Source organism: Artemia sp. Qi Xiang Cuo, chromosome 10, assembly GCF_049724085.1.
Source record: "Artemia sp. Qi Xiang Cuo chromosome 10, ASM4972408v1, whole genome shotgun sequence".
NCBI classification, from domain to species: domain Eukaryota; kingdom Metazoa; phylum Arthropoda; class Branchiopoda; order Anostraca; family Artemiidae; genus Artemia; species Artemia sp. Qi Xiang Cuo.
Window position 1 is genome coordinate 65,889,299 of NC_142803.1, and position 26,837 is coordinate 65,916,135.

Genomic DNA, 26,837 nt, shown 5'->3' on the forward strand with positions numbered 1-26,837 from the left:
GCATTAGTGGGGCCAGATAGAGTATTTGTGATACGTAATACATGTTGACGAAAGTTGATCTCTGAAACAATGTAAGATTTCTGCCTTTGTCGTCATCACATAAAAGATGCTGAATCTCGAGCAGTTTCATGCCCCAAGCATTTTGCCAGCAATTCCCTCTGACTGATAATTCACTGAAGATTCCAAGTATCTTCACTGATGGACTGACTTCTTCGCCAAGTCCCTGGCTAGCCTCTTTTTCCAAGTCCCTGGTCCAGCTGGCCTTTCGGTTTTCAGCTAAAGGGAGGATCTTGCTCTTTTTTTTATAAATCCTTACAACAAAGTTCTTTCATACCGTTCTAGACCTAGCATTACTGTTGTGACGTCACTTATTCCATCAGCGAAGAAATCGGCACCATCCATAAAGGCTTCTGACTTAAGAAATATAGTTGGCAGTACTCTGATTCCCGTTATTCTAGCTTCTATGTATTTTATTAGCGGGTCGAGATATATCGAATAAAAACGAAGAGCTTCGTCTTCATTGTCGAAGAGATAATTCGAGGGGAAATTCTTCAGTGAGTCTGCCATTAACTACCAATTTCGCTGCTGCCTGACGGTATAGATTCTTGTAAAATTCCAAAAATTCACAACAAAACGAATACTTATGCGTCATCAAATTCCAAAGCAAATCATGGACCACTGAACGAAAGCTTTGATAAAATCAACACATATTAACACTCATTTGAGATCACTTTCTGATTGCTATCCTCTTCTATGGAGCTAGTCCCTTAAAATAGCAAGAATATGCTGGACTTTACGACCCTTTATGCCCCCGTGTTGGGTCTAACCTAGGATCTCTCCTATCAGATTTTTGAGCCTATTTATTAGGAGTTTTGAACATAATCGGGTATCACAGGGGAGTAGAGATATGGGCCTCCAGTTCTCAATACTTTGTTTATCTCCCATTTTTGGCACTAATGTGATAATCGCCAGAGCCTGTTCCCGTGTCGCTCCTTCACGAATCATTTCGTTCATTGCTGCTAACAGAATCTCCGAAATTTCACTAAAAAAACTTTGTAAAAATCATAACTTAAACCGTCTCCCCCTGGGGCCTTTCCTGTTTCAGTAGAACTCAACGCTTTCTTAAGCTCTTGTTCAGTTATGGGCTGAGTCAACATTTCATTTTGATCGCTAGAAACCTTTTTCTTTACTTCGACATCATCAAAAGCAGTTGCCTCTCCTCCTTCTTTCCTTTTATAAAAAGCCATAAAGCGTCTTTTTTATTTCTTCGTGATTTTTTGTTATCCTTCCGTTACGTGTTTTTATTTTTTCGATTCTGCTTTCCTCTCGATTCCTTTAGGCTTTCAAAATGGTCGCCAAGCTTATTTGCTCGCCTTCATACACATCATTTAAACGATTTTTTACTGTCCAGTTTTCAAATTTTTTTTTGTTTAAATTCTTTCAACTGTCTTCTAGTTTCATGAAATTGGAAAAACGGATCTCCTGTCTTCTGGTCTATTTCATCTTTCAGTTGGCTAAGGATTTTTCGTAAAAAAACATTCGTGGGCTAACTGCTCTCTTTCCCTTTCCTTCTGTAGGTCTTTTTGAAATTTTGTGAATTCCTGTTTAAAGTTGATTTATGTTCTGAGGGTCTTTCTTTCTGTTTTCTTCTAGTAGATATTTGACTGATTTTTCCTCGTATTATTTCTTTGTTTCCTTTATCCTTGAGAGTATCTGGATGTAGGTTTCAGTACGGAGCCCTGATAAAGCTTATTTTCATGTTTAAATCACCTATCAGTACTCGGACAGCATAATGATCAGAGAAAAAACATGATCATGCTGAATAGAGTTTACAGTCTTTTCCATCTCCTTTGATATGTAAATCCTGTCAATTCAACTTGCTCCTGGGTTTCCAATTCGGGTGAAAAAAAGATACCGAAAGATTTAGACCATCGGCATTAATCTAGTCTTACCAAGTCCCGCTGCCTGTATCGATACCAATCCTGTCAGTTATTAGAAAAGACAAAACCGAATCTCAAAACTCATTAATTAATAAAAGCGAATATAGGTCATATATATATATACAAAGCTCATTGACAAAGTAAGATTCCTTTGGCAATAAGAAATCAACAAGCACAGAATAATAATAGTAATAATATAATTATGAGAAAAGAAACAACACACCTTACACTATCTTACTAAATAATGTAAGTTTCGTCATTTTACAAGGATTTGTAACAGGATTATCACAGGAATAAAAGGAACAAACACTGATTAAAAGATAAATCGCACATTTTACACTATTTTACTAGATAATGTAACTTTCGTCATTTAACAAGGATCTGTATTAATTTGTAACAGGATTATCATAGGAATAAAACAGGATGTCACAGGAACTGAACAAACACAGATTTAAAAAAGAAAAAATATTATGTGAAAAGAAAAATATTGCCCTATTTTACTACATAGTGTAACATTCGTAATTTTTAAGGGATTTGTCACAAAATTATTATAGAAACAAAACAGGAAGTCATAGGAAAGTCACAAGAATAAAACAAATCCAAATTTAAAAAAAATATCGTTATGAGAAGAGAAACCACACAACTCAGACCATCTTATCACATAGTGTATCTTCCGTCATTTCGTAGGGATTTGTCATAGCGTAGCAGTTATCGATCACGCGGTAACTTTGGTACACGGCAACTGTTTCATCTTGGAATTGTTTTTCTATCACCAAAGAGTGTTTTCAGATGTTCAAAAAGATGATGTTGTATTGACTTAATTGATTTAATTTTCAATTAATATAATTTAATTTTTAATTGATTTAAATTGATTTAATTGTTATATTGATTTAATTTTTAATTAAATCCAATCAAACTCTTATAAAGGTTACCACACCTTCTTCATGCTTTGAGGAAAGGTATTGTTTTGTATACACATACATACGCCGGTCTGGTTTGTATATCACATGTACAAAGATGATGTTTACTATCACATATCAAAACCATACCCCTTTCAGCATTTCTTGGCGCTTATTCCATAGAGGGTGACATAATCAATAAACTATTTTCATCAGAATATAAAGTAAAAGTAGTTATGAGGTTTCATTCAAACTTTTTGGGAAGCCTAAATAGGGTTTACCGACAATGTCCATTTTCTTTGCGAGTACCTAAATTAATGTATCTAAGATATCTCCAAGAGAAGATGTTCTTGCAGGAGGCAAGAGACAGGACCCTAGTTATATCCTTTGGGAATTTGGTCAGAAACAACATAGCAAATGGGGTTTTCAGATCCCAGCCGAACTTGATTGGAAGAAAGAGTAAATGAAAATCAAAGAAGGAAAAGGGAATAAAGAAATAAAAGGACCAACAACAATAGGACAATTTTCAGCCCATAAATGAGAAATGTAATTCAATACTCAATGTACTCACTATACATCACTACTAAAGGTAGGATTTGGTGTCTTTTCCCCAGAATTTAATAAAAAGAAGTTCAAACTGAAACTCATTTATGAAGGAGACAAAGGGATTATATTCGCATAAAGGTGAAAAAATTTGCCTATCTTTTGAAAATGAGGGTGGGGGGGGGGAGAAACACCCATAAGAAATCGAATTATCTTAATGAAAATCAAACCATGAGATTCAGAATACCAGAGAACCTTACTGTAGAACTTTCAAGCTCCTGTGTATAAAATGTGGAACTTTGAATTTTTGCCCGAAGTAAGATCACGGATGCGTGTTTATTTATTTTTTGTTTTTATCTCAGGGTAGATCGTATCGAACCAATGATCCTGGAAGATCGGGACAGGGCTCATTTGATCAGAAATTAGCTACTCCCGCCGTTTACCCGTACCGTTTACCAAAACACTTGGAAAACTATAAGTCTCCCCGGTCGCCTGCAAGTCCAGGGAACTTGTCGGTCATGTGGGAATCCTAAAACACGGTAGTCCGCCTGAGACTATAAGTGGGCAAGTTTATTAGATTTAGGTCACTTGTTCGCTTTGGAGTCCAAGCAAATTCAGTCCATCGTTTGAATACAAGTCCAGTAGACATTGTCTGTCATTGGTCAACCCAAAAATGTAGATCGTCTCTTAGTTCTACGACTATATACCCTAGTTCTGCCCTACGATGGATGGATGGATGATAGACTATCTATCAATAAGTGAAAATGACATCATTTTTATACAATCCTGAAAAAGGCTTATGTCAACTTTGCTTCTCACTCGGACTTTCTGTCTTGTCATTATCTACAATTAGCCATGGCTTGATGGTAACTTGATTTAACTCAATCAACAGAAATCTGTTCTGTTCGTTCTAAGTTTCAACGTCACTCTTTTGTTTTTATTTTTAAAAAAAATTGTTTGGTTTATATTTGATTTCTATTAACTTTCGTGTGGCAATACTTAAATTTAAAAAAAAAAACTACCATTCTCGCAATAAGGAGGGGGTTGGAACCGACTGGCATCCATATTGCACGTTTATTTGGAATGTATTCTTCCAAATGAAGAGAGGTAAGGTAGTATGTTTCTCCCACCATATAAGGACTTCCCACAGAAAGTTTAAAACTTTTAGCCTGGAAATGTACTTGTTGAGGTTTTGGGCGCTTCCAATAGGTAAAAGACCCGAAGATCTCCCTCCTAATAGTTGTAGGGAAACTGTTATTATTGTTGTTCAAACTCTATGCAATTGTCCGTTTGTAGGGACTGCATGTATGTATATGGACGAAAATACTACCCAACGACAGTCCTGGCCAAGTTAGGAATTTTTGAAAGTTCTAAACTGATTCGGAATCCCAGAATTTCCCCTTTATAGTATGTTTGCCCGATTCGAGACAAAATTAGTGTTTATCAGCATAAATTGATATCCAGTGCTATTTTCTTTGTTCCTTAAAAAGTATGAACAACTTTAAATTTATGCTCCAGTGGTCCTTCTCACGATTTTTTGACGACCTCTGGTTCAGTACGATCACTACTTAGAAAAAACAAGTGTAAACGCACCTTTCGCTATCGGTCTCGGGAAAATGCAGTAATTGGTATTTTGTAGTTAATGGTTTGAAACCTCTCTTCTCGGGTTCTCGTACATACTGAATTTAATGATCTATAAATGTGTAAATATTATATCCTTTTTAGAAGTGTTTCTTCTCCCTTTCTAAATTATGAGAATGTTACTATTGCTAATAACTGTAGACAGAATAGATTATTGATTTTTGTATATGTGGAATCAGTAAAACAAAATTCTTTCGATGCACATATTGCTGCCAAAATTTTGTCTTGTGGTTTTGATTTCTATTGACAAGATAGGCTTCTTTTAACTTACCGTTTATTCCCATGAACGGTTTGAACTTAAGTGTTAATTAAGACTGTAAACGAACAAACAGGAGAAGGGCTCATCTTGTGTCTGAAAGTCCACGCAAGCTTGCTTATTACACCTCTCTATTTTGCCGGTCAGATTTATAGATCTTTAACATCCATGTATCTCTGTCTTTAAATTCTCATAACTTCAAGTCCAATAACAGAGTACATTCTGCATTTCAGTATTTTATTAGAGGAACAATCCTAATGAGAAAGGGTTTTACTCTCTTGAAACATTTTATGGTCTATATGATATACCTCTGTTTAGTGCCAACTAGACTGTTAGAGACTTTACCTTGCAGTTACATATTTTTTTTTTGGGGGGGGGGGCAATCATCAAACATGTATCTCTGATCAAAGAAATAAAGGGTTTCATAAATTTGCATTTGAGTTACAAGATTTTGGTTGTATGGTTACCAAAAACGAGTCTTAAATTTATGAACAGCATATAGAAGACAACCAACCTATCGGATTAATTAAGAGTTAAGTTGAAACGAGAATGTTATTTTCTTTTTTTTAGGACTGATTTCAAGTCTACAGAAGCCATGTAGCCTACTCGTACTTTACTAAGCCCTTTATGATTCGATAATCCAAACCATAGTGGGTAATTTTTTGTAATTCTCAGAATGACTCATTGATTTTTCAAGGGAATCAAATTACTTATTTTATCGTTTTCTTCGATAATAAAATGCTTGTTTTCCACATAATAGTTATTTTTGAATCATTTCAGGTTTCTAATAGACTAAGCAATGGGAGAAGAGACTGCATAACAAACTTTCATGGAATTTTGTTCTTTGGGACAATAGACATTGAAATAAGCACTCGTCCAATATGAGGCTTGCCTTCTCTATTTCTGAGAAGTGGTTTAAAGCACTTTTTGGATTTTATTTAACTTCCACAATTTTTACCTTATTCCAACTTCCACAATTTTTGTGAATTGTGATTCAATTTTCTTATAAATATTTTCATTAAATAGGGTTTTAATGTAGACACCATCGTAAAGGCGTTAGATTTTTAAAGTTACTAAACATAATTTTCTCGTTTGTCCGTGAATATTTTCTCGAGGGAAGGTTATATTTTTTTTTTTTTTCTTTTTTTTAACAACTATGCCAGGTGAATTCTGCGAGCTTAATTGTAAATCGCGGACAATACTAAGATCTTGTAGCAGCCAATCCTGTGAGGCCTCCTGGGTGCGGTTCTGCCTTTATATATTTCACAAAATGGAATTCATGACTGTTTGCTGTGATATGAAGGTAAAGGGTTGAGAACAGCTGCTTTCAGTGAGTCCTACTTAGGATATGTTTATGAGTAGAATTTTACTCTTGTACTTCCATCAAAGCACACATGGTAGTCCCATGGATGCTTGTATTTAGTATGTTTTGGTTTTAGGCTTTCTTCTCGTCCTTCTCTTGTGTTTTTGCACGAAAGTGTTCCTAATGTTTATCTGTTCTCTTTGCTATACGATATGAACGATGCCACCAAATCAGGTTTAGATAAAATGCCTAATCAGGGCAGATGAAAATAAGCTTTTTTAGTGACAAAACGTTAAAACTGTGGCTTAAGCAGCTAGAAAATTTAAAAATAATCCATCGGTTTTTCATAAAATTTTCTGAATTTAAATATACATACAACTTCAGGCTTTGATTGGTATAATTTGCTGACATGAACAGTATTTGGAAGTCAATCCTGTTAAATCAAAAAATAAATTCAAAGTAAAACAAGCTTATATGATTAGTAACAATCTTAAAAGCTCATCTCACTGAAAAGTGCAGATGTTGGGATGATAATTTAAAGGCTACAATTGCCCCCCCCCCCCGAACAAGAAGAAAATAAGTAAATTCTTGCCTAATATTATAAAAAAAAGTTTCTTGGTCAATATTGATATCAGAAGACTTCTCATTTTAGTCTGAAAGAATCGACCAACATAGGCTTTATGTATATTTAAAGCGGCTAAAGGCTATATACCAAATATAAGACATGAAGTTAAATGTTTCTGATACAGGGTAGCAAAACCAATACGTACTTTAAGCGGATTTATCACGCTTTTGCTAAGTTTTTCAAGATGTAAAAAATGTTAAGCATCACTGAAAAGGAGATTATTATTCTTTTTCTGGTAATATGCTCGTCGTGTTGTCTAGATAACACGACTAGAAGAAGTTAGTACGTTAATCCCACGAAAGTACTCAGGGAAGGAAAAATTGCACCCTCCCCTTCCCCTTCCCAAACTTGAGGTTTATGATATTTCTCTAACTTGAGTGCTCAATAAGATTTGACTGTGCTTTAAGGTTTTGAATTTCCCCGCCTTAAAGTTTCATTCTTACGAACGTGCCTGGATTCTGCCTATTTTTTTAAAACTGTGTTGAGGCTATTTACAAAAACCAAATATGGGATAGAATGCAAACCAGTGTGTGTTTAATCGGTTACGTTTTGCGTAAGGTATTACCACATAAAATGACGTAAACAGGTTTCAAATTATGAATTTTTATTTTAGATTATTGCTCAATAATGTGGTAATATTTGATTGCAAAATTGGATTAGAAACGGGTGAGAAAATTTAGAAAAATTGTCAAATTATTCCAAAAATTTATATAAACTGCAGTTTACCTCTTCACTAAAACTTCATTAAGACTTATGCTCCCTTTTGCATGTTTATGTACCGTATGTCATTTTTCTGTAGGTCTAGGATTTTAAAGTTTCAACACAAGACAACAGTTTTTTGTTTATGCTACGATAGCTAAAATTCAGATTTGTCCAGTGACATAATTACAATTTTTGAAACCTGTTTCTCTTTTTTTTTCTTTTTAAGTAAGTTGGCACTTGTGAAAATAGGAGAAGTTTTTGTTTGTTTTTGAAAAGTTTAGTTAATTTCCTTATCTAAACTATAAAAGTATATGTAAACTATATAAGTCTAAACAAAGCAACAATTCTGTTTCAAGGAATAGACAAATCTGAGACTATTAAACTTACTAGTAAAAGTATCTCGCCCTTTCTGTACAGCTTGTAGGTTGTAGCCGTAGTCTTGTCTGAAAATTGCATGTTTTACGGGAATCATAAACCTCATAATAATTTTTATCAAGAATTCCGTTATGTGCTTAACCCCAGTAAATAAGGAAGGGAACAGCTTCAATGAAACCTCAATAGTTGAAAATAATTTATTTATTAATGGATTCAGTTTAAATGATACTTTAATATCTTAAATATAATATATTTGGTTATGCGTCCTTTATGCTGAAAATAAAAATGTAAAAATAGGAGATGGACGCACTAAAATTAAGGCCAGCTTCCGACGGGAACGTTTAGCCAGCATAAGCATAGATTCCGAGCTATCGGCTGGGGGGGAGGGTCATATAGGTGGCGTAAAACACGAAGAAATCATAAGTTCTAGTGCCCTTTTAAATGACCAAAAATATTGGAGGGCAGCTACCCCTCCCACCCCCTTTTTACCCAAAATTGTCCGATTAAAATTTAAAGAGAGCCATTTTTTCAGGATGGTCAAAAGATCTAATAACTATGCCTTTGAGGATGACTTGACCCCCACATACCGGGGAAGGGCTTCAAGTTATGAACTTTGTCCATTGCTTACATATAGGCTGGTATTGCATCTTGGGAAGTACAAAGATATTTTAAAGGGGGGATTTTCTGGTGAAGGTGCTTAGTGGGGGATCTTTCCATGGTGGAGTTTCCGCGGGGGAAGGGAATTTTCCAAGGGAGGGGAGCTGGAATATTAATTAAAAAACTATCAGAATTAAATGAAAAAAACAAGTTTTTTCAGCTGAAAGTAAGGAGCAACATTAAAACTTAAAACGAACAGAAATTATTGCGTATATGAAGGGGGTTTTCCCCTCCTCAGTACCTCGCTCTTTACGCTATTTGTTTTTTAAATTTATAAAAAGCTTATTATTCCAATTAAGGGTCCTTGTGTATCAGACGAGTCATCCCTAAATAATCAGAACAAAGAGTCAAACTTTCACAAAACTGCCCGAGTACCAGAGAGATAAAAGTGCTACGACATGAACATTCACACCATACTCGAGCAATTTCAGGAACACCTGAGACTGCACAGCTGAATCGAAGGCAGCTGAGATATCTACGCTGCACATAAAGAGAGATGATCCCATTCTGTGGGCTTTGTCAATAGCTTTCTTTAAAAAATCAAGGCAAATAAGACTTACCTATAAATACCAAGGCAGTTAGCTGGATGAAATTCTTCAATAAGAAAATCCGTACAACAGACAACTACTTCATCTATTCCGAGCATATCGGCTGCAACTATTAATTCTTGAACGTTGGACCGCGTTACTGATATTTCACCTGAAAAAGGTGCATCAGGCCAAAAGGTAATAAACTCCAATATAAGCAGTTCAGAGACAAATACAAAGAGCATAGGAATTTACCGAATCGCTACCTGATTTATGCCGAATTTTCTGCAGAAATCAAGAATTTTGCTGAATTTTGGCCGATGTTGCAACATTTTGAAATGGCTTTAAATGATTGTTTTGCCTGTTATTTCAAGCAAATTTATGGTCCTATGTCAATTTTAAATTCTTGGTCAACCTTCTTAAGACCATAGGCGGGTCTGCCTTGTTTGCCTCTTTTTTAACTTCTTGATCAGCATGGCTAAGACTCTAGGCAGGCATGCTTTTCCAAAAACTAACCTGACCAGCATATGTCCAATAAGAGAGTCATTCATACTCCTGCTATTTACCCGTGCCACAGCCATTTAAACACTGGCCTCTCAATTCCTTCGACTATCCGTCTTGGCTTTTATCTGTCTGCAATTACCGAGTCCAGTCTTGATGCGACCAATGCCAAAAACATTGGGGGGGGGGCCTGCCCCCCCCTCGGGACACCCCTGGCCATGGGTTCTTTAAGATAGGTTTAACAAAAACTAAAACTACTAGCGCCCCGGATAGTGCAGCGTTGCCCAACTGATGCAAAACAGGAAGGAACTAAAACAGGTCTGATTTAATATAGCTAAAATTTATTTCCAAGGTCTACATTTATTTGGATCCAACTATAAAATGTGCTAAAACAAGGCAAATTCTTTAGTTTCCAGACTATTTTACTGATTATGAAATAGTTAGGGGTAGGTTAGTACACAATTAGCTACATGGGCCAAGGTAATGTACCAGCTACCAGCCTGTAAAAACTTAGCTTTGACCTTAAATAAAGACAATTAAACCTAAAACTTACTTTTCCTTGTTTTTTACTGCTTTTTTTCTTGATTTCCCTTGCTTGTCTAGAAAGAGTCGTGTTACTTTGTGTTTCGATTCAGTCACGTTTTCATTAACCTAACATATCGAGCTGCACTTTTCGTTGGCTAGAGCTGAAATTTTACTGTAGCTATTTGTATTAATAACAATTCACTTACTTATTTGTAGTCTACAAAAACTTAAAAGCATAAAAAAATGTACAGTCAACACAAAAATTAACAATTTCTATACGAAGAGAATTAATTTCTAATTACCCCAAAGCATATGTCATCAGTGAGCAACCAAATAGCACCCCATAACTTCGCCTACACAGTAAACTGATATGATAGTGCCAGTATAAAGGAAACAGGCCGGTAGGAGAGACATTACCTTACTTTGATATAGGTACACAAATATGCCTTTTGCACCTTTTCGTGCTAATTGTTTTTTTTATCGTCGACCCAATGCACAGCAAAAGTAAAACAGAAAAAAAAATAAACAAGTTCTTGCAACTGAACTTATGATTTGCTGGTTACCGCTAGGTGGCGTTTCTTACACTTCCTTAGAGAAACTTGGATTTCATCTTAGTTTCACATACTATTTAGACAAACCTGGGACAAGCACCGGAGATAATACAAAAAGAAGATTTGACGCCAGCTTTGGCTTAAAGTTTATTCTTATTTATATTATTCTATCTATTAGGAGTGAGATGGCTGACTAGGCCATTGGCACGGATCCAGAGTGTTTTGTTGCTGTTTTTTTTTTTTTTGGGGGGGGGGAGTTAATATACGTAAAGCCTTTTTTTTTAATAGATGGGTTTTATTATTTATAAATCCTCCCTCCCCCTCCTCGTGAAAGAAATACTAAGCAAATATTAAGCTATGAATCTGAGGAGCCTGAAAGCTAACCTATAACTAAGAACCAGTTGCTCGTTATTCCTTCCGAATTCCCTAGACAACACTACTACTACTTCTAACAGCTCACCACAGCACAAAAGCTGCCAGAGGCCAACACAGCTACGCACGCTCCTCCTCAATTCCAATCTATTCAAAGCCTCCCTCTTTACAACTTCCTAGAAAGTTCCCATTTCCTTTAAATCTTTCTTTATGACATCCACCCACCCCAGCCGCGGACGACCTGCTTTCCGTTTAGCCCCAGACGGTTGACTGAAAATGATCATCTTCGGCAATCTGTCATCCTTCATCTGCAGAACGTGCCCTAACCATCTCAAAGTTTCTCCCCTTGTAGCCCTATGAAGCGAGATTGAACCACACTTTTCGTAAGGCCTACTGATTGAAATACGGTCAGTCAGCCGGATTCCCGGAACAATCCGTAGGCAATTTCTCTGGAAAACATCTAGTAAATTTTCATCCCATTTTCGTAGCGCCCATACGTCAGAGCCATATTTGACCACTGTCATCACTGTAGCTTCCAATATTCTAACCTAGTTTTGCATAATTATCTTCCTACTCTTACGAACTTTTTTTTTAACTGTAAAAAAAAAAAAAAAAAAAAACAAGCCTTGGCCATTCTACTTTTTACATCTTCACTGCTCCCACCGTCTTTACTAATAATACTACCAAGGTATGTGAAGCTGTCCACCTGATCAATCTTTTCTTTACCCTGCGTCACCTTTTCATCGTCACTTATTCCTAGCCTTAGTGACTTAGTCTTCTTAACATTAATTTTCAAATCTGTTCTAGCACCCTGAACTAGGAAAACTTCTAAAAATTCATTCATTTTGCTCACACTTTCATCTAGGATGCTTAAATCATCAGCATAATCTAAGTCCAGGACACTTTTTCCTCCCCATTTGATTCCGTGGTCTCCCATTGTATTTCCTTTTTCCTCCCCATTTGATTCCGTGGTCTCCCATTGTCTTTCCTCCTTAAGACAAAGTTCATCAAAATAATCCATATAAAAGAGGATAGAACACAACCCTGCTTCACTCCTGATTTAATATGAAACCAGCTGCTAACCTCATTTCCTACCTTAACCACAGCAGATTGTCGTACATAGCACTAATCATTTTAATGTATTTGTTTGGTATACCATACAAGGATAAGACCTTTGCTCAAGTTATTCTATCAACAGAATCGAACGCTTACTCATAATCTATAAAACTGAGGACCAAAGATATTTGATAATTCAGGCACTTCTCAATTATTAACCTAAGAGTGAAAATTCGGTCAACACATCCTCTACCTTTCCTAAAACCGCACAGTTCTTCTCTCATAACTTTGTCTATAGCAACTCTCAGTTTAAAAAGTATCATGTTACTAAGTAATTTGCTGCCTAAAGAGACCAGGCTAATACCTCGACAAATTACCACACTGCCTTTTATCACCTTTCTTATACAGTGGTTTCATTAAGGTTTTCCTAAAATCGCTAGGTACTTCCTATTTTTTCAAAAATCATATTCATAATCTTCAGTAACTTATTTCTAACCTCAGAGCCGCCATATTTAAGTCACTCATTTACCACACTATCAGCACCAGGAGCCCTATTATTTCTTCCTTAAGACACCATCAGCAACTTCACAAATTGTTTTCCTAAAATTATTCCATCCATCTTCCACATTGGTAAATTTTCAACTTTCCAGGTTAGTATTCAACTGTTCCTGGAAATTTTATCTCAAATTCTCATCCAGAAGTCTATCTGCATCATAGCCTCCCAAGACGTAGTTATCCTTTCAAAACTTCAGGTTTATATTAACCCCAGACACTACTAGATGGTGATCTTTACTTTTAACATAAATAAAAGCACTCCTATATACCCCAGTATCTTGTATTGATCCTGGGAGTCTTCGGTTTACATTAATATAATCAATAGGGTTTGCTGTCTTACCATCACGCGAATACCATGCTAATTTATGGGTCATTTTATAGCTAAACACCGTATTGGTTATAACTAGATTGCTATACGTACAAAGTTGCAGCAGTCTCTAACCATTACTGTTTTCCTTTCCTAAACCAAATTTACTTAGACTAGGATTCCACCTATCCCTATTTCTACCGACTTGGGCGTTAAAATCTCCTAGTAAAAATATCATATTTTACCTGGGATCCTGTCTATTTCATCCTGTAACTGTAAGTAAAATTCATCCGAGTCACTAGTATCTCCGTCAGTATGTTCTACAGGGGTATATACTAGTATAACTGATAATCTGAACTTCATAGTCATAAAATGAGCGATTAATATTCTATAGTCCCTGGGACCTTCAGTATGAATGGAGGCTATGTGCAATCCTTGGCCCATCTTGGTCACAACATGGTTTTCAGTACTTGGCAATGCTCTTCCATCAACAAGAGTCGAAATCCTGCACAGACAGTCTCAAGCCTATTATCTCCGACTCATTATATATTCATGCCTACGAATATTATGCTACTAAAAAAAATAGATAGACAATATTACCTTCTAAAGTACCAAGGACAGTGAAAACACATTCTGATTGCTAGAATTGTTTTTTATTGTTCTTTTTTATTCGTATTTGTGTCTTCCCACAGACTATTGGGGCGGCTTTATCTAGGAACTGTTTACCTAATTTCTGGGCACTAGAATAATGCATACATATCTGATTGACAATCTCAATGGATACAATAACCTCGTTTTATTTAATAATCTAAGATTTTACAATAAAGTCATGAAAATGGTCTCAACAAATTAATGGTGCTCCCCTTAGACTTAGCACCATCCTAGTGTCAAGTGCCTCAATTATTTTTCGCCAAAAAAACGTTTGTTTGTTGTCTAGATTGACGTTCAACAAATTGTTGTCTAGATCAACAAATTAATGGTGCTCCCCTTAGACTTAGCACCGTCCTAGTGTCAAGTGCCTCAATTATTTTTCGCCAAAAAAACATTTGTTTGTTGTCTAGATTGACGTTCAACAAATTGTTGTCTAGATCAACAAATTAATGGTGCTCCCCTTATACTTAGCACCTTCCTAGTGCAAGTGCCTCAATTATTTTTCGCCAAAAAAACGTTAGTTTGTTGTCTAGATTGACGTTCCAAGATTAATTTTGAAAAAAAAACTTATAGAAATATTAAAATTAATTTCGGTAATTACTTATAACTAGGGTAAATAATCGCATGTCGAACGTGACCGCATTCCAGACAATTGCTACCACTTCGGAAGACGGCTAAAACAAGTTTTACAACAGTATTATTAAAATTAACGCAGCCACTATTTCCGACAATGGTACCTTTTATGGCAATTAGTCCAAAGCGGGAGCTAGATTATTTCTCATGAATTTTTCTATTAAACAGTTGTTAACTTGTTAAAGGTTTTAAGAGTGGAAGTATTCACAATTGAAAATTCTCAGATATTAAAAATTCTCGAGGATACAAAATCTTTTTCCTGTTCCTTTACATTTGTTCGTTATACGACTTGACTTAAGTTCCATAAGTCTTAGAAGGTCTAATTCCGAATATGAAAGGGGCTGTGCCCTCCTCAACGCCTCGCTCTTTACGCTAAAGTTTTTATTGTTTAGAAAAAAGAGTTGCAAGAAAGTCAAACTTTAGCGTAAAGAGCGAGGCGTTGAGGAGGGCACAGCCCCTTTCATATACGGAATAATTTCTGTTCGTTTTAAGTTTTAATGTCGCTCCTTACTTTCAGTTTAAAAAACTTTTTTTTTATTTAAAGGCTGCGAAAGCGGGGGTTTGGGGGCGGCAGCCCCCCAACTGTGCCTCCTAATCCCTGTACGTTTTAAGGTTCGACCTTGTAACTCAGCCTCTTTAACTCTTTAGAAAACGTAGTTTTTTTCAAATAATCAAATATGCGTCGACATTAAAATTTGTCAACAGCTTGCGGATAAGGGTTCTATGGCAGATCAAATTAAACGCTTTCTTTAGGTTAATTGCGATGGGGTTGACTCAAGCGTCAACCTCAACCTCATTAAGAAATATGTAAGAACATAGTTTTCCCAGCTCCATGTATGATTAATTCAGTTATTTGCTATAAAATATCAATCCCGCTTTCTAGGGCTATAATGAGAGAAAGATTGAGATGGCTTGGGCACGTTCTGCGGATGAAAGATGACAGATTGCCGAGGATTGTTCTTTTTGGCCAACCGTCAGGGACTAGACGGAAAGCAGGTCGTCCGTGGTTGGGGTGGAAGGATTTCGTAAAGAAATATTTAAGGGAAATGGGAACTTCTTGGGAGGGTGTAAAGAGGGAGAGTTTGAATAGATTGGGATAGAGGAGGAGCGTGCGAAGCTGTGTTGGCCTCAGGTGGCTTGGTGCTGCGGTGAGGTACTGCGGTGAGTTTTAAATCACTATTAAAGTCAGATAATCCTAAATTAAAAAAAAAAAAAAATCTGTCACACCCGCAAGGCTGTATCCATCGAGGATCACCCTCCAAAAAAATGTTTGTCCGACTCGTAAAAACGTAAAAAATTAAATAGAAACAAAATTGTTTGTGTTTTTGGAGTTTTTTCTGCCCCCTCCCCCCGAAAAATCCTTTATAAACCCCCTTCCTCCAAAAAAAACCTGGATACGGCCCTGTACACTTAAAAATTTGATCTTTAAACGGAAGTAATTTCTTTTTGCATAATCCAACGGAATTTAGTAGCCGATTTTTCGCACAAAGGTGACAAACAAATCCCGTTGGAACGATGCCAACTGGTGTTAAAGTCGTTTACCGCTCTTATAAAACCTTCAAAAGCAATAATTATAAGTGCACAAAAGAAAAACACTTACTGAAAGGGAATCAGAAGATTTTTCCCAAAGGAGGGACCAACTTCACAATAAATTATGTACCCCGTTTTTAAATCCACCCTTTTAAATTGAAGAACGTCAACATACAGACCATCAGGTTTTTCACCACCCAGCCATAGCTCTGGTAAGTAAAGGATGCATGATACATAAGGGTTTGTGGACGTGGGGTTATGGGAAGCTTCGGTTTGGTGGCTAAAATCGGTTATTTACTTGAGCTTTTGATACTCTTTTTTTGTTATTTGTTCCATACAAGTACATGGTAGCAGCCTTTGGGTTTACTTTCACCCCCTTTCTTCAACATCTGAAATCTCTAGACTTTAAAACTGTGAACCTGAAAATGAAACCCATGACGTTGGTGTCAACAGGAAGAGGGCAGGAAGAGGGCAGGAGGAGGCATGACAAAATCGCTAAAAAATCTACCAAACGTCTAAGGTAAAAAAAAACATTTTGAGCCGTATCTCTTTGAAAATTTGCTACAAGCCTATAAGTATGAAAAACAATTTGCAAAAGTACCTTAGGCAAATAAGCAGAAAAACCCCTTTCTATATCTTACTTTTCATTTTTGTCTCTTATGCTGAATATCAAGTTTTTTTCTGTTTCGCTTTTGGCAAAGAATCTGTTTTTTGTCAAATATATTAAAAAGATAGTATTATGATATTAGCAATAAAATGTTTGGTTCTCTGCTATCAGAACCTAGGGATAAGAGATACTCAAGCTAGACACTAATTACCCAAAAATGAATTTGAGTCTCTGTAATTGCTTTTGGGAATCAAAATTAACCAAATAATTTTTTTTTTTGGAAGAAAAATGTTGATTTGAAAGCAAAAACATAAAATAAACAGCTAATTAGTCTGATGGCCTGTTTGGCCATCTGTTTCATACACTGTTATAAACCGTAACATTAAATGAAAAACATGAAGACTCCTTTAAAAATAAAAGAAAAAACTAAACAGAGAATAATTATTTTCATCTGATTAATTACTGATTTCAGCAAGTAGTCTCAAATAACCGACGAAGTCTGACTTATAAGATGGAGAAACTGGGGTTACATGACCCGAATGAGGAAAGGAGGACTTCCCTATGATGTTTGGTGATGGACTCCTCCGGGGCTCTGCATAAGCTAGACAAAGAATCACCATTGGTCGTTCCCTTGAAACTGAGGCAAGAGTAATGCAATAATCCCTCAATGAGAGGTGGTCTCTGACTCAGGATCGTTCGACGAGGAAATCAACTATTGCTGCCCTATATGCCACTAGGCGTCAGAGGATCTACGTCTAGTTAAGGTTTCAGTAACAATTGACTAGTTTTAATTGTCATTTCATTCACTGCTAGAATAGGAAAGTTCCAATTGTATGTAAAAATAAAAGATTGCACATAATATCAAACGGGAAAAGTAATGTGTAAAGATGAAACATAATAATTCCATTGAAAATAATGCAAAAAATCATCAAAGTGATCTTAGTTAGCATTACTAACAATAATCATAATAATAAAGTTAAACAGACCAATTACCTGTATAAACAAAATCCAGTAGCATCTGAAAAATATCAGAAGTAATTGACTGCAAATTAATAACATCTAACTGTTTTTCCACCAGGTCACTTAAAAACATGGCATGAAAGTATGAACTGCTTGCAGCTAACAGAAGTTTATTCGTCTAAAAAAGAACAAAATAAAAGACCAAACCAGAAGACAAAAAAATATAGGCAACACCAAAACATAAAAATGAAAATCAACGGCAAAAAGGTTTAATAAAAGAAGAGTCTTAAGATGGAGAGCCATAGGACTGATACCCATGGAAACCACCTTAGGGCCTGTACAACCAGAAACTATCTTGACACCAGAATCACCAAAAATATTACGACTTTACGATTTGCCAAACAGTCATTATATTTTCACATAATTTGCCGGGTTTTTTTTTTTTTACATTTTTTCGATATGATTCTCCCGTTAGATTTTGAACGCATGTGGTCAGTAGAGCAAATAGTTTGAAGCTGTGCTTGTTTTTGTTTTTTTGTTGTTTTTTTTGAAGAAACTAAAATAATGTGCAGCAAGGGCTGAGATATTTTTTGAAGTAAGAAAATGGAATGACCTGGAATTTTCTACGGGTATTACCTTTATCTAAAACTGGTAAATATGTAGAGAGGGGGATTTTCCTCTAGTTAGAATTTAGATTTGGAACTTTAAAAATCAGCAAAATAGTAATAAAAGGGAAAGAGTGAACAAACGGGGAATTTAGGCTAATATCACTAAAAATAGTAAGGAAGGGGGTGGGGTGTTTTGGTTAAATCAGATTAGGTAAACATAAAGCCATTTTTTACTCGAAATTGTTTTGATTTCTTTGGAATTTGCCCCTACAACAAAATGAATTTCAGCTTGTTTCTGGCAGTGCTAGTGATTTTGCCCTATATTACAGGAAGGGAGGGAATGACCAGGAATAGCTGAGATGATTACCAAAAGAAAAGAAAATGTCATTTAAATTTATGGCACCTTTCTTTATGCTTTGAAAGTTTATAAATTAATTTAGACTGATTTGCACAAATTAATTTAGTTAGAATTTAGATTTGCAACTTTAAAATGAAATTTTGTGTAATTTCCCAAAGGTTAACTCAATTTTAATTAGCATATTTCTAGAAAATATTGCTTGAATTGAAGAGTGTCCCTACATCTCAGCCATCTGCTGCCAAAAATTATTACCTACAGATAATTCAATTTTGAGTAAATACTTATCCTGTAAGAGTTCCCCTATTGACGACAAGGCAATTCCAATGGCGTACCCTTAATATTTAAGACGGGAAGAAAACAGACTTGGGAAAACCTATTGACTACAGTCTATATATTTATCGAGTGATCTTTTCTATTATATCTAAACCACTATTTACTCGAAAATTAAGTTACTTAAATTTACGGGTATTAAGTTGATTCAGTTGCTTCAATTGATCGCCATTAAGTTTAAACAAAAGAGAGACGTATGACAAAATGCATAGGAAATATATAATTTACGCTAAAAAACTGCGCATTAGGGGTATTTGGCAAAATTAAAGTGAAGTGCTCTTAGAATAACATAAGCAATTCCAAAACTCTTAAGATACTTACTTAAGAACTTAAGTAAGTTCTTAAGATAGTACTTAAGTAAGTTCTTAAGATACTTAAGAACTAAGATACTTAAGATACTTATCATTCCGTGAAACACTTCACTTTAATTTACCCCAACACCCCTGTAATGTACACACATATAGCCAAAATTACATATTTCCCATGCATACGTCACTCTTTTGTTTCAACTTAACACCCGTATACGAGTAAAAAATACATTTGAAATAGTAGAATACGTATAGCGGAAAAGATCTTTTATCTATTTCTGTTGTCTCAAAACTAAATCTTCACGTTTCTTTGATTATCTCAAATTTCTTTACATATTTATATGATTTTGGCAGAGGACAGCAGACGCTGCCTTTGATTATTTTCGTTCTTTTTTGACATGTATAAAAATAAAAACGGAAAAAAAAGATTTTCAAGAGTGAACTTTATCTCTGAATTTTTTTTTGACCAGCCCAGATAGCTTTGCACCCTTTTTCAGCAGACACTAATTTTTAATGATTTTATTTACTATCTAATGAACCATCACGTAACTAACTGCGAATACTTCTTGGAAGAAAAATGATTGTCTTATACTGTTTAAGCCAAAGGGCTTAGTAGTCAAAACTGAATGGTAATAAAAAGCTGATTAGACCAATACTCTAAATTAGTTCTCGTGAAACCAATAATAATAAAGATAATAAATATTTTCAACACACACACATATGACCTCTCAACAGTCTGTAATATTAGTACCATTTTCACCCATTAAATTCAGAGGATCAATTTTATAATGCTAATGGTTCAGCTTCTATAATGATGACAGTGGTCAAGTATGGTTCTGAAGCGTGGGCACTCCAAAAACAGAAGAGGAACACTGTAGCACCAAGCCAACTGAGGCCAACATAGCTACAAACGCTCCTCTTTCATCCCTATCTATTCAAAGCCTCCCTCTTTACAACCTCCCGGGAAGGTCCCATTTCGCTCAAATCTTTCCTTATGACATCCTCCCACCTCAAACAGGGACGACATAATTTCCGTTTGGCCCTAGCCATTTGGCCAAAAAGGACAATCTTTGGCAATCTGTCATGCTTGAGATACGGTCAGTCAGTTGGGGACCCAAAACAATCTGTAGGCAACTTCTCTCGAAAATATCTAGCAAATATTTTTATGGATGCATCTAGCAAATATTACATTAAATTCTAATATATATATAAATATTATATTAAATTCAAATATTATATTAAATTCTAAATATTATATTAAATATCTAGCAAATAATATATTAAATTCCTCCATTTTTATGGATGACCATGCTTTAGAATCATACTTGAGTCAATATAGTCAATAATAATACTGTCTTATTACAAGTTAATAAGTCCCTACCTTAAAATAAGTCCCTTCAACTACCACTGTTACATCACAGAAGCTGGAATGTTTCCACAATTTGAAAAGCTTATTAAGAACATTTCCAGGATACGATTTGTCTGAATAATTTTTCACACCAGACATGTTGTCATGAGAACAGTAGCTAGTCAGCGGGATTCCAACTGTGGCACTCATTTTAATTGTCTAAAAAAAAGGAAATTGTTTCCAAAAAGACTATGTCAGATCTCCTTAACAAGAGAACAATATACAAATATCTATAGAGGTAGAAGCACTAATATATACAACTGTCAATCAAAAGAATATAGAAGATCCAAACGGTTTTTGTCGAGTTTGATTAATTTAATCTAGCATAAAGCCACCAATTATTTCCAAAAAGATTATCTCAACTCTCCTTACAAATAAAACAATATAGAAATACCCATATATATCAAACCATCAACGAAAAGAAGTATCTAGCTTTATAAAGCATGAAACAACAGAATACTTCTAAAAAGACTACCTCAGATCGATCCTACCTCATATCTATTGAGATCAAAGCATCAATGCAAAGAAGTATCTAGTTTGATATATCACAAAACTAACAACAACAAAAAACACAAAGAACAATAGGGAATTCTTTTTGTAAGACAGTAAAGATAATTTGAATGCATATTTCGGCCCTATGTCCCAGGACCGTCCTCAGCAAGACAAAAATATCACAGAACCTATTTAACCTAGTTCAAAATAGTAAAAAAATATTGTTTCCAAAGACACTACCTCAGATGTCCTTAAAAAGAAAACAACATATAAGTATCTATAGAAATAGAATCATCAATCTATAGAGTACAGAAGGTGAGTTTTGTCTGGTTTTATTGATTTAATCTAGCATAAAACCACAGATTATTTTAGAAAAAACTACCTCAGGTTTCCTTAGGAAAAAAACAATATACAAATATCTATAAAGACCAAAGCGTCATCATATAAAAGTATCAATTCATAAACAAAAGAAAAATCAAACTGTTTAATCTGGCTTAATATAGCATAAACACAAATTATGTTTTCAAAAAGACTACCACAGGTCTCCTTAGAAAGATAACAGCATATAAATATCTATAGACATCCAATCATCAATCTATAGAGTATAAAAGATGCTAACTGCTTTGTCTACTTTATTTTATTTAATCTAGTATAAAAAATATATATTATTTCTAGAATGACTACCTCAGCTCTCCTTAGAAAGATAAGAGCACATAAATATATATATAGAGATCCAATCATCAATCTATAGAGTATAGAAGATGCTAACTGCTTTGTCTAGTTTAGTTAATTTAATCTAGTGTAAAATACAGATTATTTCAAGAATGACTACCTCAGCTCTCCTTGGAAAGAAAAACAATATATAGATATTTAAAGGGATCAAAACATCAATGAGTAGAGGTACAGTGTTTATCCATATAGTATAGAAAATGCACACTATTTAATCTAGTTTAACATACCATGAAAACAAATATTTTACCCAAAAATATTACCTCCGATCTCCTTAGGAAACAAACAACAACATAGAAGCATATACAGAGATAGAAGCATGAAACTATATATTATAGAAGGTGTAAACTATTCTGTCTGATTTAATCTAGAACAGAACCATATATCATTTCAAAAAGACTATATCAGATCTTTTCCAGAAGAAACTAATAGACGGGTGGTTCATATTGAATGAAAGGGTTCAATATTTAGTATTTAAAAACAAAGGAAGTATTATCAGAGTGAGAGTGGGTGCATTAAATACTGACTTGACTGAGTACTTATAAGAATGGTCCAGGATATTGGGTAGTAAATAGGTATTTTTCTCTATACCCTTTTAATTGTTCTCTGGCAATCAGGTTCAAAAGGAAAACTGTTCATCAATGCTAAGTATAAATAATCTTATCAACACAGATAAAAGAAGGAAACTTAAATTTATGAAGACCAGAATTCATATGCAAAAAAAAAAAAAAAAAAAAAACAGTAAGAGAACTTCCCAGGGAGAAGTTACAAAATATATGTAATGGAGTTGCTTGCCTCCAACTCCATTCACATGCACATACTATTGGTATTTTATGGATGGCTCAAAAGACTTAAACTAATAACATGCATCATCCAAGGTTTGCCACATACTTTTTTATTTTCCGTATGTTGGTCACCATCAGCGTCACTTTATCATTTAGGTCTCATTGCTGTTATCAGTAACATGTTATTATGTAGAATACACAATCTTCCACATAATACATTTCTTCAGTATACATATCTTCCATTATGTGTTCAATATGTAATTATTTATAAAAAATATGTCAAATATGAATTTTTTACTTTTTGTGAAACCTATTTATGTTACCAACTGAATCCCAGGATCTGCTGTAAAATCAAATAGGCCATAGTGAGACAGTTGCAGCAAAATAGACAGTTGAGAGCCTGAAACACCAGAGATTTGGATTCAATATGTAAAGTTGAATACAAAACACTTTTCAATATCATGAAACTTTCTCTTTTTTAAATAAAAATTCAAAACACCCATATTTAACAAAAAAAGGAAACAATAACAATAAAAAACAGTGGGTGACAAAGCAGCCAAATTATTTGAAAATTGACAATGCTTACACCACCATAATTTATCTCTCTAATTTCAAATAGCAAAAATAATTTTGTCTTAGCTTTGATTCTGGAAGGTTTCCAAAAATAATGTTCTATTCATGAAGTTTTTGACTTAAAAAATGAAGAAAACAGTGAAATCCATGGATCAATCCAAAACCATGAGAGTTATAATTTAAATTTTGTGCCAATGATCACTAGCCAGAAATGCATCCTAGGTTCCAGGAGGCAGCCTAAATTAAAATTTTCCAAGTTTAACTAAAAGGCCAGACACACATATCGATTTCAGCAGCAAAGTGGGCAATTGATAGCAGTATAAAAAAGTGCCCTTTGCACAAGATTTTCAAAACTAAACTTCATGGGCACTAATAGTCAACTGCACGTAATCAATAGTTGCATGACTGATCTCAACTTACTTCTTTTGATTTTCTTGCTGAAGAGAAGGAAACGATTGAGGATTGAAACACCTCAGGAAAAACATTTTTTTTTTTTTTGTAATCACAATGAAATTAGGTGCCGGCTAGGGCACGTTCTGCGGAAGAAGGATGACAGCATGTCAAAGATTGTCCTTTTTGGCCAAACGTCTAGGGCTAAACAGAAAGCAGGTCGTCTGCAGTTAGGGAGGGAGGATGTCGTCAAGAAAGATTTAAGGGGAATGGAAACTTCCTGGGAGGGTGTAAAGAGGGAGGTTTTGAATAGATAAGGATGGAGGAGAAGCGTGCATATCTGTGTTGGCCTCAGGCAGCTTGGTGCTGCGGTGAGTTGTTAGAAGTAGTAGTGGTTTTAATAAATCAGCATTGAAAACTAGAAAAATTTTCAAGCTCAAATTGTTGCCATTTTCTTAGTAATTCGGCCCCGATTTTGCTAATTGGTGTCAAAAAAAGCTACTTGTGTCTGGCCCTTAACTCTTGCCACCCCACGAAGTATTTTTACAAGGTTAACACTAAAGTAGCCACAAAAAAAAGAAGAGAGAAAAAGACAATTTGAAATTGAAAATAAAACAAATATCTTTAAAGTTGTTATTTTCCTAGTTGGGATAGCTCTGTGACACGGTTTGTCCATTAAACCTCAAGGGACTCTCACCTTGGGGTCCCTGACACTTGTACACTTGAATTGCAGTGCATTATAAGGCTTCTGGTAAAGTGCTTGCTGCTAAGTCTCTTCTAATCTTGTATATTGCAATTATCAAATTCCAACATGCTTCAAATCGTTTATCAACCCTTTTTTACCCTTCTTTGACTTATTGAAATGCCTGCTTTTGGTTTATTTTGCTTTCTTAATTTATTATTGACTGAGGGTTCCCCCCTCTCCTTGTATTTGTTTTATTTATTTTTATAAAAAAAATTGTCATTTGACTTTTGTTGATTTACCTGTTTATTATTAACCTATAGGTATTTTAATTCATTTGTGATGACTGACAGGATTGTAAGTACTCCTGTCACCACTGATCTAAGTAATAGTAGTGTAAGGATCTTGGTCTCTGGAGTTAAAGGTCCAAATGAGACCAGTAAGTTGTTGACGTTAGGGAGTAGAACTCCTTATTGCAAAAAAACAAAAAAACATTTGAATACCTAAAAAATCATGAGTGTAGGTGCCATTACGGTTCAATATTAGGAAGGCCTGGACCAGATGGTTCTATTATTATAATAGCTGTGAATCAATCTTTAGCTACTGCTATACATTCTATCTCAGATATAGCAGTAAATGGTTATATAGTAAAGTTTGTGCGTAATCATAACTCGAACCCCAATTCAATCAGAAATAGCAAAGGTATTGTATTCACTATTCATCCCATCTGAGGAGGTCACCAATATGAACGATTTTATTAGGTAGGTCCAAGGTAATGATAGAATCCAATAAGTGACAGTGGCCTTCAAAAATCCAAGTCTTATGGTTGTCCCTTTGGTTTCCACTTTCAATCGGGATTTTCAGTTCCCACTGAAAATCTCTGTTTGGGGAGCAAGGTATACCATAAATCAATTTATCCCCCAGGCAATACAGTGCTTCAATTGCCAAGGTTTCGGCCACATGGCTTCTAATTACTGCAGAGGCAGAAGTTGTCTACTATGTGGTGGACAACACACCCTTAAAGAATGTTCCCAATCCAAGACAGTAAAGGATATGCAGGTACTAAAGTGTCCAAACTGCAATGGGAAGCATGCTGCAAACTCCAAGGAGTGTGCAATACTCATGCAGAAGAAAGCTATTGTTACTTACTCTTTCACCAATAATGTCCCCAAGAGGACTGCTGCTGAGATCTTGAAAAAGAGACTTCCAACTCATATAAAACATGTCCCTCTGGTACATAATGACTCCTTCCCTTCACTGACACCTAATCAACTTCCAGTTGAGGATCTCAACAAGAAGTATATGACCATGTTTGAAGGTGTTGCAAGGCAGATCTCTGATCTGACCCAGACTACAAAGTTACATTGCAAACTGGTTTCACAGATATTGCCATCTAGTCTCCAAAAGGCAGCTCCTGGCCAGAATAGCATAATTGATAACCTCAACAGAAAACGACCAATCCCTTCCAGCAGTAGCTCTGGCAAAATGGAAAGGAAACGCAAAGGAAAGAAGTCTATACCTAGCCCAAAAGGTGCTATGACTAAGCTACAGAGACCTAAGTTACCCCATTCACAGACAAATGACTAGTTCTCTTTCAGTGTTTCAGTTAAACATTTGGGGAGATTATTCTTTATTAAACACAGGTACCCATAAACAATGCACATAAGCAAAAGCAAACAAGCAAATAAACAAAAGCAAGCAAGCAAAGCAAATTCACATATTACTACATCCTCCTTCTCCCAGACTTTAGTTAGCAATGTCCACTTTCATTTTGCACAACAGTTTTAAAGAGACAGCACTTGGCATGCACCTCTTTGCACCACTATGCACACAAGAGGAAATATAAAAAAGGAAGAAAACAAATAGAAGAGATATCAGCTTTCATGTACCAAATAACACTTAAGGGACAAACAACGCTAGGCTCACGTCTTTGCCTATTCAAAAAACACTGTTGGTAAATACACTTCTTGCTTGCCCTTAGCATAGCACTATCATAGGTACAGGCAAGAGAATGGCTTCACCATCCTGCCTGCTTGTGTTACGGTTGGGCAGGGGCTTAGTGGTGTCTGTAGGACAGTGGGTTTGTTGTGATCATAGGGAATTTGGATGTTTACAAGTTCCCCACTCCCAAGGGATTCAGAACTTTGGTTCAGTGTTGGGCTTGAGCATGGGTTATGAGGTGGTTTGATATGCACCCTATTTCTTCTTACAACCATGCCTATTTTACGTGAGACCCAGTATTATCTGGGGGCAGCTGCTGAGCTAACCACTTGGGTGCTCTCCCAGATTCCATCTGGAGGTTTTTTATAGCATAGGCTACAGTGTCACCCGAATGGAGTGGTCTCATTAGCTTTACATGCTGGTCATGGCATGTCTTCTGCCTTGCTTGTGCTGCTGGACAAACTTGGAGGTAGGTATGACCTTCCTGACCAGTTGCTTGGACACACATGGGATGATG

General features: G+C 35.5%; 2 protein-coding genes across 2 annotated transcripts in view; both read right to left on the reverse strand.

The window, feature by feature from the left end:
* LOC148948053 (uncharacterized) overlaps window positions 1-26,837 on the reverse strand; it is a 476,379-nt gene that overhangs the window by 265,922 nt on the left and 183,620 nt on the right. The gene's annotated exons all lie outside the window — the stretch shown is intronic.
* The window catches only part of LOC148948058 (actin-binding protein IPP), an 80,126-nt gene that overhangs the window by 38,978 nt on the left and 14,311 nt on the right, over window positions 1-26,837 (reverse strand). Inside the window, exons 2-4 of the mRNA XM_089095675.1 lie at window positions 20,702-20,887; window positions 17,750-17,894; window positions 9,502-9,640 (exon numbers count right to left, since the gene is read on the reverse strand). Coding sequence (XP_088951801.1) covers window positions 9,502-9,640; window positions 17,750-17,894; window positions 20,702-20,878 — 461 coding nt within the window. The 5' untranslated portion in view covers window positions 20,879-20,887. The remainder of the gene's footprint in view (window positions 1-9,501; window positions 9,641-17,749; window positions 17,895-20,701; window positions 20,888-26,837) is intronic.